Raw genomic sequence first — 16238 nt, 5'->3', positions numbered from 1 at the left:
AAGGTAACAAGTGTCAATGTGAAATTCCAGAAGAGAAAGAACATCTTTTTTTAAAATTATAGAATCTTCAACAGTAATTAAATTAAATTAAATGACTGAATGGATGCATATAACGCCGAGTCAAGTCTTTCTCGAGTGATTCCAAAATTATATTAGCCATACGTACCACATTTTTTGGACTTTCTTCTACTGTTCTATGTCTTTTTTACTTTTTCTTTGTTCAACCTTTGATATCGTATTAATATTTCCCATTCAAAACCAAATTTTTAGAGCATTAAATTGAATTATGAGATATTTTAGTGAATCATATCCCTCGAAAGTGTTATAACACACTTTTTAGGCTTAATTTGGACGTTTAAGGAATAAGTTATGATTAGGTAAAATTTCGTGTAAAATATGAGATAAAATTGGACAATACCCTTAAATAGGGTCATTTTTAACTATTGATCGTGAAACATAAAAATATCCATCTCGTTGAAACTAATACAACGAAACAAGAATCATCAAAATCGAAGTTCGAAAAAGGCATGTTCGGACGGTGGAAGAAAATTTGATAGAAAGAACGCGTCAGGCGTGTGCAATGCATACACTACCCACACACTGACACGCTAGAAGCATGTGTCACACCTGCCAAACATGGGACACAACTCTACTAATGAGTGTGATGCACGCGCCAGAAGGCAGCCGGCATATGCCCCACGCGTGGCAGCATGCTACTAGCGCATGTTGGCAGCGGCCATTTTTTCCTTTTTTTAGGTCTATGTAATGTTAAGTTGAAATTACCTTTTGTGACCCTGTTTTATTTTCTATTTTCACATTTAATTCCTAATTTATAACTTTCCTTTTTATTCATTTTAATCTCTAATTTAATAATCTTCATTTTAATTCATTTTAGTTCCTAATTTAATAACTTTATCTTTATTCATTTTTTTTATGAATATCTTTATTCATTTTAATCCCTAATTTAATAATTTTATTTTTATTCATTTTAATCCCTAATTTAAAAACTTTACTTTTATTCACTTTAACTCTTAATTTAATAACTTTCTTTTTATTTATTCTGATGAGGGCATCCTTTCCCTAAGCCCGAACAACGAGAACCGGGGCCACCAGCCAAGCACGCGAGGCGTGCTCACCAAGACGCGGGGCGTAAAGGACTCCATTGCCGGAGAATTGTCCAGGAGATCAGTGACGCGGGGCGCATCTCCAAGTGCACGGGGCGTGAAACTAGGGTCCGAAGTGAAGAGTGTCCAGGAGGCCGACTACGCGGGGCGTACCACCAGGGACGCCACGCGTGAAGTCCATCAACAAAGATCGCCAAGATCAGAGGCTCCAATACACGGGGCGTGATTCCCGGAACGCCACGCGTGAAGTGCTCCTCGAAGACTCTCCAATCTCAGCAGCTGAGTCACGCGGGGCGTACCAAGGTCCATGCACGGCGTGTCCTGCTAGAAGGATACTTCTCCTCCAAGTTCTTACCATTGGGGGACAGATCCTGCTCTTGTGTAATTATTGTTTTGCCATCACCCCCTATTTACTAGGTTGCCATTATTTCTTTCCCTTCCCATCTCACCCTTGTTCCTATGTTTTGCTAGAAACCCTATTCAAGGGCTTTTAGTCTTTTCCCTCTTATTATGTTGGAGTATATAAGCTCCTTTTATTTGTAATGAAACCTAACTTTTTATGAAATTTATCTCAAGCCTCCATTGGAGCTCAAGGTTCATCCTTGTTTTGGGTTTATTCAACCTTCAAGTTTAGCTTGAAAAGATTGTATTCTTTGTGAGTTTACGATTAAAACTCTCAGTCGATTTCACGCTACATCATATTCTAACTATTTCATTCATTTTAATCCCTCATTTAATAACTTTATATTTTATTCGTTTAATCTCTAATTTATATTTTCTTTTATTTACTTTACTCATTAATTTGAATTTTTTTCTCTTTCTTTCAATTTAATCCCTGAATTAACTTTTCAGTTTATTCAATTTAGTTCTTAGCCCATTTTTACACTAAAATTAATTTTATAACTATGTTATTTGTTTCTGACCTTTTATTTGAGTAATAGAAATATGGGAGAATATTATTTTGATGCGGCTTGAAGATTCGAGAATGCTGAGATGTAATCGTATTTAATTTGTATATATTTCATTGTTTTTTATGTTGTTTATTTATTTTGTATATAAACATTGCAATATGTCATAAAACATGGTTTTTCCAAACAAAACAATCATTCAAAATAAATTTAAAAGGCTTAAAAAAATTTATTAATAGTCTGAGTGTATTTAGAACTGTTAAGTAGGAGGCGTTGGGTTAACCGGACGATTTTGAGGTGCTTAACATTTCTTTTTCGATGGGATATTAACATTCTCTAAACATATCTAACTTTCCGAACCCACTTACTTCTCGTAAGAAATTTTAGTAACATTTTCGGATTTAAAATCTGGATGGCGAATTTTTCTCCGACATCGGACATGTCAAGATTGTCACTTTCTCAATTGGACTTTGAGTTCAAATAAATAAGGAATTAAAAATTAATCTTATTTGGAAACATTAACATTAAAATTGTATGGTTTCGTATTATAAATAATAGGGTAAAGTTTAAATAAAACTCATGTGGTTTCACTAATTTTCAGATAAAGGACTATGGTTTACTTTTTGTCAAAACGAGGATTGAGGTTTCACATTTTTAATAATGCAATTAAAACTATCCTTAACGACCTGAAAATGAAAATTTTCAAGAATTAAAGTTGTTCAATGTCATATTTTCTATGGAACTACATTTTCGATTTTAGAAAATCATCTTTTTTGGAACTTTCTCTCTCTAAACATTAACTTTCTCCCTCTTTACCAAATATCATCTAAATAATCTCGAAATAAAAAAGTTGAAGAATTAAAGTTGCTTAGAATATTAGTAGTTTTTAAAATATGTCATTTTTGAAGTCGTCAAGGGTGATTTTAATAGTATCAATCGAAAAAGTCCTTATTTTGCTAAATTTGAAAACCTCAGTCCTCATTTTAACAAAAAATAAACTACAGTCCTTTATTTGAAAATTAGTGAAACCACAGGGGTTTTATTTAAACTTTGCCCTAAATAATAATATTCTAATAAGTTTAGGTTTAAAGGTAATTAATTAAATTCATCTAGTTATTTAGGTTGAGATGAATATTATTGTATACAGTCGGAAAAGTCACCTTACCCGGTCATTTTTATAAAACATTGTCTAATTAATAGTTAATTACCTGTAATTTAATTATCATGATTAAGGCAGTAATCAATTAATTAAAAATGCTAGTGATGATGAGTCCTGTGTCCACATAGACCTTATTTTCTTTGATACTCATAATTTCATGACCATAAATAATTGAGATGCAATGTTGCGTGTCATCCATTAATTAATCATTTATTATTTAATTAAATTTCAAATTGAGATTAGGCTTCGAAATAATGTCCACTTATTTAGTCAAATTATCTTTTCACTAATGTTATTTTAGTTCATGTTCGGTCTATTTACTGTCAATTTTGTGTTTTTCAAAGTTAATAACCAATCGGATTGAAAAAAGTAGAATCTAACGCAATGAAAAGAGAGAAAGTATATAACACTATTTATAAGTTTTTATGATGTTTGCCTTAGACTGGACGGTCGGGCGGTTTTACAATGGTCTCATGGACTTCTCCTTTATCAATAAGCTTTTAAAAGTTTGATGTGTTTTAGAAAGTCAATTAGACCTCTATTTAGACTTGTTCTTAAACATAACACCCCCCTTGTGAAAAGATATATAGGCTTGTGTTAAGTCACACATAATCTTTTCGCAATTGTTGGTTTTCCAGTACAAAATGCAAGGACTACATTTCATTGACATTTGAACCTCAGAGCAAAAGAATCTTCTCATCTTCAGGTTAGTTTCACTTTGTAATTTTTTTTAAGCTTCTTTGCTGGTTTCAAATCGTATCTTATTTAACCTTGTTTGTCTAGTCGCCCTTTTTAAAGTCTTAAAATTTGCTCTCATATCTCTTTTCTGTGAGATGCTCAAACCTTCTTACTCTTTAGACATTTCTTGGATTGACCATCCTAGCAAGAAAGATAGGGAATCCTTTTACAAAAACCGATACTTAGGTATTATTGCCTAACGCGTAAGGACATATTTTTCGACCATGGTTACAAAGGAATTATTTGGCTCTCGAGCTTTTAAAGATGTTAACATTAATCTGAGCATGTTATACGAAAATTCCAAGAGATAATTGTAGATTAAAACAAAGTCATAGAGTATGATGGACAACATATTCAAGCATTAACATCCCCCTACACTTTCGAAAAAGCACTTTCTTGTTAATGAAGTCATTAGCAGCCTAAAGGATGTGGTTTAATAGCCGTTGTATACAAATTTAGAGGGGCCTATGTATCAGAGAATTCAGGGCTTGAGATTCGAACGAATAGTCGAATGTCTGATAACACCTTCATTCTTTACGAGGCACATATCGTGTGCGAGTTTTATGTTCCTATACTATTGTTCTTTTGAAAAAGATCTTTTGGTATAGCTCTGAGTCAAATAGAACCCTTCACGAAATGATTCTTTGCTATTACGAAGAACACACAAACTCGTGCCATCTACATTGGAAGACACAGAGCTGTCCCATCCTTTTAAAACCCACCAATAAACTTCCAAGTGGAGATTTTTCATGGACATACTTTGAAATTTTTGTGAGTTGGTAGTGGGAGATTCTTCAACCATGATATTAAATTAAGTTACACAAAAGATGATTTTGGAAAATAAAAAATTTAGTTCAATAGTAAATGTAGTCCTAAACAACTTTAGTTCTTAAAATTTTTCACTTTAAAGCTATTAATGATCATTTTTATAGTGGCAAGCTAAACGATCCTCCTTTTTAAGAAAAGGAAAACCTCACAATCCATTTGAACAAAAGTAAAAGCACAAAGGTTATTAACTTCCAATTTTTTATGCATTATAACAACCAATCTTTCTTTTAAAAAAAGTTATTAACTTCCAATTCCAACCCCGTCAATATTTGTCCTTTTTTTTTCACTTTTCCCCTCAATTTAAGAGGCAACATATTAGCCCACTTAACTCAACCAATACAACACTTCATGTCCGTTATATGCCTACATGGCATGGCATACATATTCAAAGACACTTTCAACATCCTATGTGAACTATCTCTTAATTGCTTTAAAACATGCATATGGACATGAAGTGTTATATTTGACTTGTGTAAGGTGGATTGAAGGAGCAAATCAATGTCATGTACGAACTGATACATTTGTTTAAGTTGAAAACACTAATAGATTGAAATTAAAAGTGCAAAGTGAAAAAGAAAGTTGAGGGGAATACGAATATATTAAATTAAGCCAAACAAAGATTCTTATTAGTTGATTAAAGAACATAGGGTAGGATATGATGGGGTGACGATGGAATTAAAATCGGATGCTTCAGTGGTAGTGAATCATACTAGACTTATTGGTGATTCTGTGAATGAAGTTAGCTAAAGTAGGTCATTCTATATAAATTATAGAATTTATGAAATGAACTTCAAGTCTTAGATGCTTTCTATCTTGATTCTCTTTAATGCATTCATTCTGGTTTAAAGAAGGGAAAAAAAATGTTTCTACTCGACCCCTGCAAAATTCCTTCAATTCAGTTAGTAATTCTTTTTTCATAGTAGAAATCTGGAATATGATGAATTTACCCTCATAACACGGGGTGTTAAGGCATTCAAATAATTCACTAATTCTTGAGTTTTCAGCATAATCAGCCCTTAAAAAGTCAATTAAATTTTCTTAATCATTTGAGCATTAATAATAAAAAAATTAATTAAAAATACAAACCAGTAAACATCATCTATAACATCTATTATTATAAAGTCAAGATATGACTTAATTTATGAAAAGACTCGTATTCTTTTTCAGTTCAATGTCACTTGACTTATGAATCCAGACTAGTGTTTAATAAGACTCCAAAACTATGAGAAGAAAGCAAATCTTATACGAGATTGTGGACAAAAAAAAAAACAGAATACTATGGCTGACTCATAGTCTTTCCTTTTTGAAATATCAAATGAGATCCACAAATTTATAGTGCAAGTCTTATTCATTCATTTCTGCTAACTCTTATCATAAACAATAATTGATTGAACTATAACACCACTCTACCATACCACTACAACCACACAGGATCTCTTTAGTTCACACACAATAATGGATTTATCTAACAAGGCATTCCACAAGAATAATAGATGTTAATTAAAGCAATTTACAAAAATGACCCAACTAACTGACACAGTACATTTGATATGATTATCATTTTTATTGCTTCATATATCGTATCGTATTAGTCAATCACCTTTACATCTAAAGCTTAGGTGGAGGAGACGGTGACCGGTCAGATTCACTCACTCAGTATAGAATATATAGAAAACATAATATTGTTATGACACAATTAACTCTTTAAACTTGTGAACTATTAAAGGGGTTAACCATGACATTTTAAGCAACTTCAAGGGGCTAATCAGTCATTTTCAAAGTTGAAAGTTAGACTTTTCTGACAAGTTTTGAGAGGTTAGGGATGTATTAGGCCTCAAATAATAATAAAAACCTGCAAAATCCATACTCTAATAATAACCTGCATAAAAGATCAATATTTATTTCCAAGAAAAGAAAATGACCCTAACCAGATGGACACCCCCACAAGTGAGAAATCATGAATAGCAGGAGTGCGTATGAAAAATAAACTGCAGAAAGAATTTAGTTTTTACTAACCTCACTTTCTTCACAAACCACCAGAAAAGCTAAATGTATTAACAATAGAAATTAAATAATAACAGGCATTTGCTCTGCCATGTCAAAATTTCGGAACAGATTCTAATTTCTGCTCTAAATAGACCAGGTGTGTGTCATCTTTCCGTCCAAGTTTTTGACCAAAAGATTGTTTTTTTTTTCTTTTTTGAAAAAAGAATTAGGACTAGCCAGAAAATCAGACAGTGAAAACCTCATCTAAAGGTGGATTAGATCAGGGGATTAATAAAAATAGGGTCGGCAAATTTTCATGACCGTTCCTTCACCACAAGCCAATGAACTTCCACCAAACCCCTCCAATTCCAAGCCAGATAATAATGTTAACAACAGATATCAGGAACCCATAACCCCACCATTGCGCAAGGGGCACATAGCCGGCACCATAGAAAACAGGTGCAGAGCCAATGCCATAGTGTGTAAGGCCTCCCATAAGGTTTGAAAGGAAGGCCAACACCATGGCTCCGAAATATGGTGGAGTACCTAGGGCACTGGCTACAGACAAGAAGGCTGTAAACATGGCACCAATATGAGCAGCTCCGCTAGCAAAGAAGTAATGGGAGTAGAAATAGAGGAGAACCAAAATGCCGAAAGACGACTGCCATGAAAGACCCAGTCCACCAACGAACTGTGGAAATAAACAAGAAATGTGTCAGTGAACTTCATTTGCACTTAACTCTGAGCCCATATATACTACGCTGTTTAAGATATGTGGCCAATAAGTTCATTGATGAAATGATTGAGAAGACATAAAAGCGGAAACACAAACCTGAACGACAGTTTGGCTGAACCAAGAGATTAGACCATACTTGTTGAGATACCCAGCCATGGCAATGAGGGCAGCAAACCATGTGAGGGTATCCCAGGCAACTGATTCAGATAAGCACTCCTTCCATGTCACCACTCCAGTGATAAGGAGAACAGACAATCCAAGAATAGCAGCAGTAACCGCATCTATGTTCAGCATCCCTCCAAAAATCCAGAGCCCTACCTATATTTGTGGAGAAGAAATGAAAAGAAAACCATTTATTATACGGAGCATAATGTGAAGATACATGCCACCACAAACACATAAAATACATCTGCCAAATTATAGAATAAGCTACCTTTATAATATTGCTTTGCAAGAGTAATTGACGAGACTGATAAAGATTTAAGATATGAAGAAACTGTGATGCTCCAGATCAAAAGGTTCTAGTGTGAATTTCCATTTTGCAGATGAGATTTATGCATATACATTGACTCGTGATTGTCTTATGACAGATTCAATATACATCATTAAAAATGATAAAAAAAAAAAAAATGTTGCTCTTAATAAAATTTATTAATTGATTTTATGAGCATGCTTAACTCCGCCTGTGAGGGTCACTTGGTGGCCTTTACAGCCGGTCCCAAGCCCGGACAAAGGAGGAGGGTTGCGGTAGGTTTGTGGCGGCCAGCGTAAAACTTAGTCACATCTTATGACATGAACCATAATATAAATACCGTTGGGGCGTTCCCTACTCAGCGACGCGCTGCACTTCCTAGACCCGGGTGTAGTGATAAATGTGCAAGGGTTGCTAGGTCGTCGCCCCGAAGCGGCGCGCCACCCCAGGACCCGGGGGTGGTGTCAAATATGCAAGGGTTGCGGGTAAATAAGCTAGTCCACGGTAATGGTAGGGGTAGGGGTAAGGGTAGTAGGTTACGCTTTGGGACATGGAACATAGGTTCTTTGACAGGAAGATTAGCTGAAATTGTAGATGTTATGAAGAGGAGGAGAATAAATATATTATGCCTACAAGAAACCAAGTGGGTTGGAGCTAAGGCTAGAGAGATAGCTCCTTGGGGTTATAAGCTTTGATACTCAGGAAAGGATAAGGGTAGAAATGGAGTAGGTATTCTTATTGATAGGGAGTATATTGATGAGGTAGTAGCGGTGTCTAGGAAGAGCGATAGAATTATGAGTGTTAAGCTAGTGATAGGGGATGAGGTTGTGAATGTCATTAGTGCATATGCGCCACAAATAGGATTAGATGTGTCTATAAGACAAGCTTTTTGGGATGACTTAGAGGAAGTGGTGCAACAGGTTCCTAGGGATGAAAAAATGGTACTAGGGGGTGATCTCAATGGACACGTGGGTTCTAGGCGAGATGGGTTTGAGAGTGTTCATGGAGGGTATGGTTTTGGAGATAAGAATGAAGCAGGAAATGATATTTTGGAATTCGCATCAGCCTATGACTTGAGTATCATGAACACATGGTTTATGAAGAGAACATCCCACTTAGTGACTTATCGGAGTGGCGGTAATGCGAGCCAAATTGACTTCTTCTTAGTAAGGAGTGCTTGGAGAAAGAGTTATATTGATTGTAAGGTGATCCCTGGTGAGAGTACGACAACCCAACATAGAGTAGTGGTGCTAGATTTTCGAAGTAGGAAATGTATAAGAAAACAAACACCTCAAATAGAGACTAAGAGTAAGTGGTGGAAATTGCAAGGGGAGAATCAACAAAAATTTGTGGATGAGATGACCAAAAAAGATATTTGGACTTGCAATATGGATTCAGATATAGATTCGATATGGAATAAGATGGAGCATAGTATAAGGGAAGTAGCGAAGGAAGTTCTAGGGGAATCTAAAGGTAGCATGCCACCGGGTAAGGACACATCTTGGTGGACAGAAGAAGTACAACAAGCAGTAAAGAGTAAGAGAGAATCCTATAAACTATTGGGGAAATGTAGGAGTGACGAGAACTACGAAAAATACAAAGAGGCTAAAAGGGAAGTAAAGAAGGTCATACGAGATGCTAGAGCAAAGGTGAATCGGGATCTGTATACAAGATTGGATACGAAAGAAGGGGAAAGAGACATATATAGAATTGCTCGGATGAGAGATAGGAAGACGCGAGATCTCGGAAAAGTTAAATGTGTGAAGGATGTGGACCAGAAAGTCCTAGTTGGAGATAAGGATATCAAGGAACGATGGAGGTCCTATTTTGATGACTTATTTAATGGAGATCGCCAACAAGATGTTGGAGATATAAGTATCCATCACGATATGATAAATCATGAATGCCTGCGGAGAATTCAAAAGGGTGAAGTCAAAATGGCATTAAGTAAGATGAAGTTGAAGAAGGCAGTAGGACCTGATGGCATCCCTATTGAGATTTGGAGATGTTCGGGAGAAAGAGGAATCGAATGGTTGACGACGTTCTTCAACAAAATTTGGAGAAACAATAAGATGCCATCAGAATGGAGGAAAAGTACCTTAATCCCTTTGTATAAGAACAAAGGCAATGTCCAAGATTGTGCCAACTATCGGGGAATCAAATTAATGAGTCACACTATGAAACTTTGGGAGCGAGTGATTGAACAAAGGCTAAGGAGGACGGTGAAGATCTCGGAAAACCAGTTTGGCTTTATGCCGGGAAGATCAACTATGGAAGCCATCCATCTAATGAGACAATTAATGGAGCACTATCGAAATAAGAAGAAAGACTTGCATATGGTTTTCATTGACTTGGAGAAAGCATATGATAAGGTACCAAGGGAAGTACTTTGGTGGGCCTTGATAAGGAAAGGCATTTCGCGGAAATATATTGACATCATAAAGGACATGTATGAGGGAGTATGCACGAGTGTACGTACTAGTGTTGGGAAGACTGAAGAGTTTCCTATTACGATTGGAGTGCATCAAGGTTCCGCACTAAGCCCATTTCTTTTTGCCATCGTTATGGATGAACTAACAAGTTCACTTCAAGATGGTATACCATGGTGCATGCTGTTTGCAGATGATATTGTGTTGGTTGAGGAGACGAAAGAAGGAGTGGAGATGAAGTTGGAACTATGGAGGCAAACTCTAGAATCTAGAGGCTTTAAGTTGAGTCGAAGTAAGACAGAATATTTAGAGTGTAAGTTTAGCGGCCGTAGGAGTAGGGAGGCAGGGACAATCATCCTAGATGGGAGAGTTGTTCAGGCCTCGGATTGCTTCCGGTATTTAGGATCTATTATCCAAACGGATGGAGAAGTAGATGGAGATGTTGCTCATAGGATTAAAGCTGGTTGGTCGAAGTGGAAGAGTGCTACGGGTTTCCTTTGTGATCCCGGGATGCCTAATAGATTGAAGGGTAAATTCTACCGGACGGCAATTAGACCAGCATTGTTATATGGTACGGAGTGTTGGGCAGTGAAACACTGCCACATCCATAAGATGTCGGTGGCGGAGATGCGTATGTTGAGATGGATGTGTGGTCACACGAGAAAGGACCGGGTGCGTAATGAAATAATTAGGACAAAAGTAGGGGTCACATCTATTGAGAATAAAATGAGAGAAAACCGACTAAGGTGGTTTGGCCATGTGAGACGTAGAGGGCTTGATGCGCCGGTTAGGAGAACCGAAGAGTGGCAAAGGGATGTAGTGGTGAGGGGTAGGGGAAGACCTAAGCAAACTTGGAGGAGGGTGATCGAGAGTGATATGAGTTTATTGGGAATTGAGGAAAATATGGTAGTGGATAGGACGGAGTGGAGGGAGCGAATCTGTGTCGCTGACACGACTTGATTTTCACGGTTTTATATGATGGTTCATGTTAGCCGACCCCGAATCATTTCGGGACTAAGGCTTTGTTGTTGTTGTTGTATTTTATGAGCATGCTTGCACAGAACATTATTCTTAGTCTATAGGTGTTCTCATATGTTTCCGAACTTGAAAATTGTCAAGGCACAAAAACAGCTGAATCCTATGGCTTAGTGTCTCCTTAAACTCAATTATTATAACAGTAACTCAACTAGTGTAGCAGTAACCATGTCTCAGAAAGCTAATGATTGCCAACTCTATATCTAAATATTGGACATTTATATAATAATATAAGTATAAATCACAAAAAAAGATAGTTAGCACTATTGCAAATGCTCCCTCTGCCAAATTGTCTATTCAGATACCATCAAAGAGTTGATCGTTAATATAGAACTTTTAAATCAGCGACATGTATTGCCTTGGAAATGATATATTGAAAACATTTGAAATCCAAAAGTAACCCTGCCTTTGACAGAAACAGAATTTAAATGTCTCATTGTTTGAAACAAACAACAAAACTGATTGCCATTAGAATTAGCACTGAGAATATAGTTCCCCTATATCAGCGGAAAGTATCTACTAGGAAATCAGGGGTAGCTTAACATAGCATAGAATTCCATCCTCAATACCAGAATAGACATAGGCGAAGTTAAACAGTATGTCCTGAACATGCAATCGATTGCATATATTAATAGACCTGAAATGTTCTGTTTTCGAAATCATTGTTCCTGTAAAACACACGTTTTAGACACACATTACAATGGACTTCCCTGCATAGAGTTCAATTTGCAGCGAATCAATACTCGGAGCCATTTTAGGAGTTGAAAAACAGAGTTCACTCAATATATAATAATGATAATAAATATTCCTTAATGTTTATGAGCAAGAAAAGCCCAATGCAACATACAAGAATTCTATTATGGATGCCAATGCAGTTCAGTGAATCAAACTACCACTCAAACAACATTCAGTCAAATTGCAGAACTTTACTGGTGACAGATTATGACTTAACGGTTAGAATTAGAAACAAAATAAACAGGCAACAAACATTTAAAAGAGAGAGAGAGAGAGAGAGAAAAAAAAAAAAAAAAAAAAAAAAAAAAAAAACAATATATTTACCGTGAGAAGCAGAGTGCCGGCCATAATAATCTCATTATTGCTCATTGGCCCCATCTTATCCAACCTCTCTTTAGCCAACTTAGGTGCATCCGGGCTGCTTTTTACAGAAGGAGGATAAACAATATACAAAATCAAGGGCACAACAACCAGAGATACCAATCCCGGAACAATTGCAGCCTTAGCCCAATCAGTCCAGCCAATTGTCTGCTTAATCGTGTTAAATGTCAAATTAGCACTCAAAGGATTGGCCGCCATGGCAGTCAAGAACATGGCAGAAGAAATCACCGACGTTTGGAAGCAAGTTAACATTAACCACGACCCAAGCTTATGCTCTGTACCATCACCAACATTGCTACCACAAGCAACGCATAAAGATTTCACCAACGGTAAAAAAATCCCTCCAGCTCTAGCAGAAACTGAAGGAATTGCAGGCGCTAATAAAGCTTCACTAAATACAAGACTGTAACCTAAACCTAAAGAAGAAGATCCAAACAATGAAACGAAATGATAAGCTATCCTGTTTCCAAGTCCAGTCTTAATAAATCCTCGCGCAAAAAAGAAAGCGAGCGCAATTAGCCACGGGATCGGATCACCGAAAGCCGAAAACGCGGCAGAGAATGTTAAAGTTTTAGTGAGTACAGAAGCGCCTAATCCCATCAATGCGACGGCGCCGAGCGGCAAAGGTTGAGTGATGATGCCGACAATTGTAGCAAGAAAAATGGCGAGTAATTGCCACGCCGGCCGCGAGACACCTGATGGAACAGGAACAAACCATAGAATGACACCTGTAGCTATTGAAGCTAGTAATGGCTTCATTGCAGCTCCCTGCCATGGCTGCGGGGTCGAAGAGGCAGGTGTCGCCGCCGGTGCCGCGGATGCTTTGACCGTTAAATCAGAGCTTTTACGTCTCTGAACAATTCCGGCAACATTAGATTTGGAGAGCTTCGGAAGGAAAGGAGTGGCAGAATAAAATTTACCATTGACGGAGAGTTTCGAGAGGGAAGGAAATCGATTGGGAGTGGATCTGAGGTGAGTGAGAGAGCGCGATTTGATAGAGGGAATAGAATTGAAGGCGAGGGAGCAGGAAGAGGTGGATGTGAGAGCTAGTGACGCCATCGACGGCGCAGTTTGATCGGAAGAGAGAAGAAGACGACGACGCCGACTCTGACACACAGGGTGTTTCTGCTTTTTCTCAGTGGTTTAACTCAGAAAAGAACATCTGTAGAAAAATGGAAGGAGAAGAAAGGAAAGTGAGAAAGGAAATTGCATGAAGGGTTGGTAAAAGTGGGGTTTTATATTGGAAATGAAGGAGGATTGATTTGTGCCGTTCGATTAGGATCTGACGGCTGGTTTCAGAAGTTTGTTTTGTTTGTGTACGGGGGCCCTCTTTGGTATTTCCGCCGTGAGCAGGAAATGTCCGTCTAAGATTTTCTGCTCATCGGCCCACTTGGACCCATATATTGCATAGCAAGTAGTATCTTGTTTCATTCTCTAAAAAATAACTAGTTGAAGATATGAAATATGAAATATAAAACTTTTTAAGTAGTATCTTGTTTATTAATTTAATAATTCTTAAAATATGAAATATAAAACTTTTTAAGTAGACTTTAGTGAAATTAAAAGTATTTTATGAATAATTATATTTTTCTTTAATTAAAAAGTAATCATACTAAAATTTATAATATTTTATATTTTCATCATATAAAAACGTAAATAAAACTAAAAATTAAAATTGAAAGAAAATAAATAGAGATAATTTATATAAAGTATGATTGAAATTTCTTTCTTATTAATAATTGTTTGTCACAACAATTATAATATCAAGTCTAATTTGTAAGGAATAAACATATTTAAAATAAAATGATAATATCAAGCTTTCTAACTATTTTTTTCTTAAAAAAATACTATCTATTATTATGTTATTTGAGGCTTTCAATATTTTGATTGAAAATCAATAAATATCAATTTCAGGGATGAATCCAAAATTAATTGGCATGAGGGTTTGTAGTGTTTTCTGGTAATTTATAAGTGAACAATCGATATTTTTTTAGTTGTTTTTGTATAAAAACTTAAAATCGCATATACAATTTCATGGATTTAGCGTTTTTCAATGACTAGTGGATATATGAGCATCCGCTCGCCCCCTTTAAATCTTTCTCTACTAATTTAACGATAATATACAGATAAAAGGATTAGCAAAAAAAATCAAATAAGTATTCGTTGTGGAGTAAAAGCTATATGTATTGTTGAAATAATGAAGATGAAGAAGAAAGTATTTGTTCTTCATTTACAGAAAAGATCCATAGCAAGAAGAAGAAGAGAAAGCCTTGGAAGTCCAAAAGGTTACGTATTGAAGATTGAGTTAATCTATCTGACTCAATACATAATAAGTAAAACTGGTGACTCTTCACTTGACCAGGGGCAGTTTGGTCCTTACGCAGGGGTGGAGGACATTTTGGTCTTTCACTCATAATTAGAGCATTCTAGAAGCAGTCCACCAGCTTATAATGATCACCACCTTACCCAATCAGCTCTTAAGAAGATCATCACCATTCATCATATCCAGACTTGATCAATGGTGATGATTCAGCCACTTGGCTTGTCCTTTCTTACTTAGCCACCAAGATTACTTGTTCAATACACCTAGAAACAATATAAATGTAATAGTTAGCAAAGTTTATTTTTAATGAGAATATTGAGAATTTTATCCTAAGCTCATTCAAATTAATTTGGTATCAGAGCAAAACTAACCCTAAAAAAGGCTATCCTTTCTTTCGGGGTGAGCCATGGCCGGACAAGTAGTTCCGATGATCACGTCGAGCAGCCCCTTTCATCTTCCTCAAAACGAAACTCCAGCGTTATCCCTGGTTTCGCAGGTCCTAACTGGACCAAACTATCACCACTGATCTAGAGCTGTCAAGGTAGCTTTAATGTCCAAGAATAAGTTCGCCTTTGTAGATGGCACCATCACAGCTCCTGCAATCACTGATAATATGTATAATCAGTGGGAGAGATGAAACAATATGGTAATATCTTGGATTCATCATGCTTTATCACCTTCTATAGTGAGAAGCATAATGTGGTTGGACAAGGCAGACCAAATCTGGGCTGATCTGAAGGAACGTTTTGCACAGACAGACTCGTTGCGCATACTGGAGCTACGAAGGGAGATTCATGGCCTGAAACAGGGAAATGGAAATGTCACAGAGTATTACATAAGTTTGAAAATACTCTATGATGAACTTTCTAACCTCAGACCTATGCCAAAATGTGTATGCAGGACACCATGCAGCTGCGATGCTTTCAAAGTATTTCGAGATCAGCAGGATGCGGATCAGGTTATTACTTTCATTCAAGGGCTAAACGACTCTTATTCGACTGTTTGCTCACAGATCCTGTTGATTGAGCCCTTGCCATCCTTGAACAAAACTTACGCCTTAGCCATCCAACACGAGAGACAGATAGGCCTTGCCCCTATCAAAGGAAACGAAGGAGGTGACAGCAACATGTTTGCAGGTTTCACAAACACAAACACAAACAACAAGCAGAACAAGCAACAGAACAGGCAAAACAACAACACAAAATATAATACACGCAAAGGTAAAAGCTCAGCATTGTGCAATTTTTGTGGCTACACATGACATACAGAGGACATTTGCTTCAAAAAACATGGTTATCCACCCAACTATGGCAACAAAAATAGAGGAAATCCTTTCAGAACCAATTAGCCCAAGGCCAACTCAGCAGTGAATCAGGGCAGAGAA

General features: G+C 36.6%; 1 protein-coding gene across 1 annotated transcript; it reads right to left on the bottom strand.

The window, feature by feature from the left end:
- Positions 1-6715: 6715 nt before the first annotated feature.
- Positions 6716-13744, bottom strand: LOC136223125 (dicarboxylate transporter 1, chloroplastic). The gene is made up of 3 exons (XM_066010954.1): positions 12475-13744; positions 7576-7797; positions 6716-7434 (listed from the first exon to the last, which is right to left on the bottom strand). The coding sequence occupies exons 1-3, from the start codon at positions 13588-13590 to the stop codon at positions 7072-7074; spliced, it is 1701 nt and encodes a 566-aa protein (XP_065867026.1). The 5' UTR covers positions 13591-13744; the 3' UTR covers positions 6716-7071.
- Between the last annotated feature and the right edge of the window lie 2494 nt (positions 13745-16238).

The sequence above is a fragment of the Euphorbia lathyris genome, chromosome 1 (genome assembly GCF_963576675.1).
Source record: "Euphorbia lathyris chromosome 1, ddEupLath1.1, whole genome shotgun sequence".
NCBI lineage: Eukaryota > Viridiplantae > Streptophyta > Magnoliopsida > Malpighiales > Euphorbiaceae > Euphorbia > Euphorbia lathyris.
The sequence above is the reverse complement of the archived record's forward strand: the minus strand, read 5'-3'. Positions and strand labels throughout refer to the sequence as shown.

What these genes read in the sequence shown, in the direction of transcription:
- LOC136223125 (XM_066010954.1), bottom strand. Translation starts at nt 13,590, where the DNA reads ATGGCGTCACTAGCTCTCACATCCACCTCTTCCTGCTCCCTCGCCTTC. An exon ending in CCGGCACTCTGCTTCTCACG is followed by an intron (nt 7,798 to 12,474) that starts GTAAATATATTG and finishes CCACAAATATAG; the next exon opens with GTAGGGCTCTGGATTTTTGG. An exon ending in TCAGCCAAACTGTCGTTCAG is followed by an intron (nt 7,435 to 7,575) that starts GTTTGTGTTTCC and finishes TTATTTCCACAG; the next exon opens with TTCGTTGGTGGACTGGGTCT.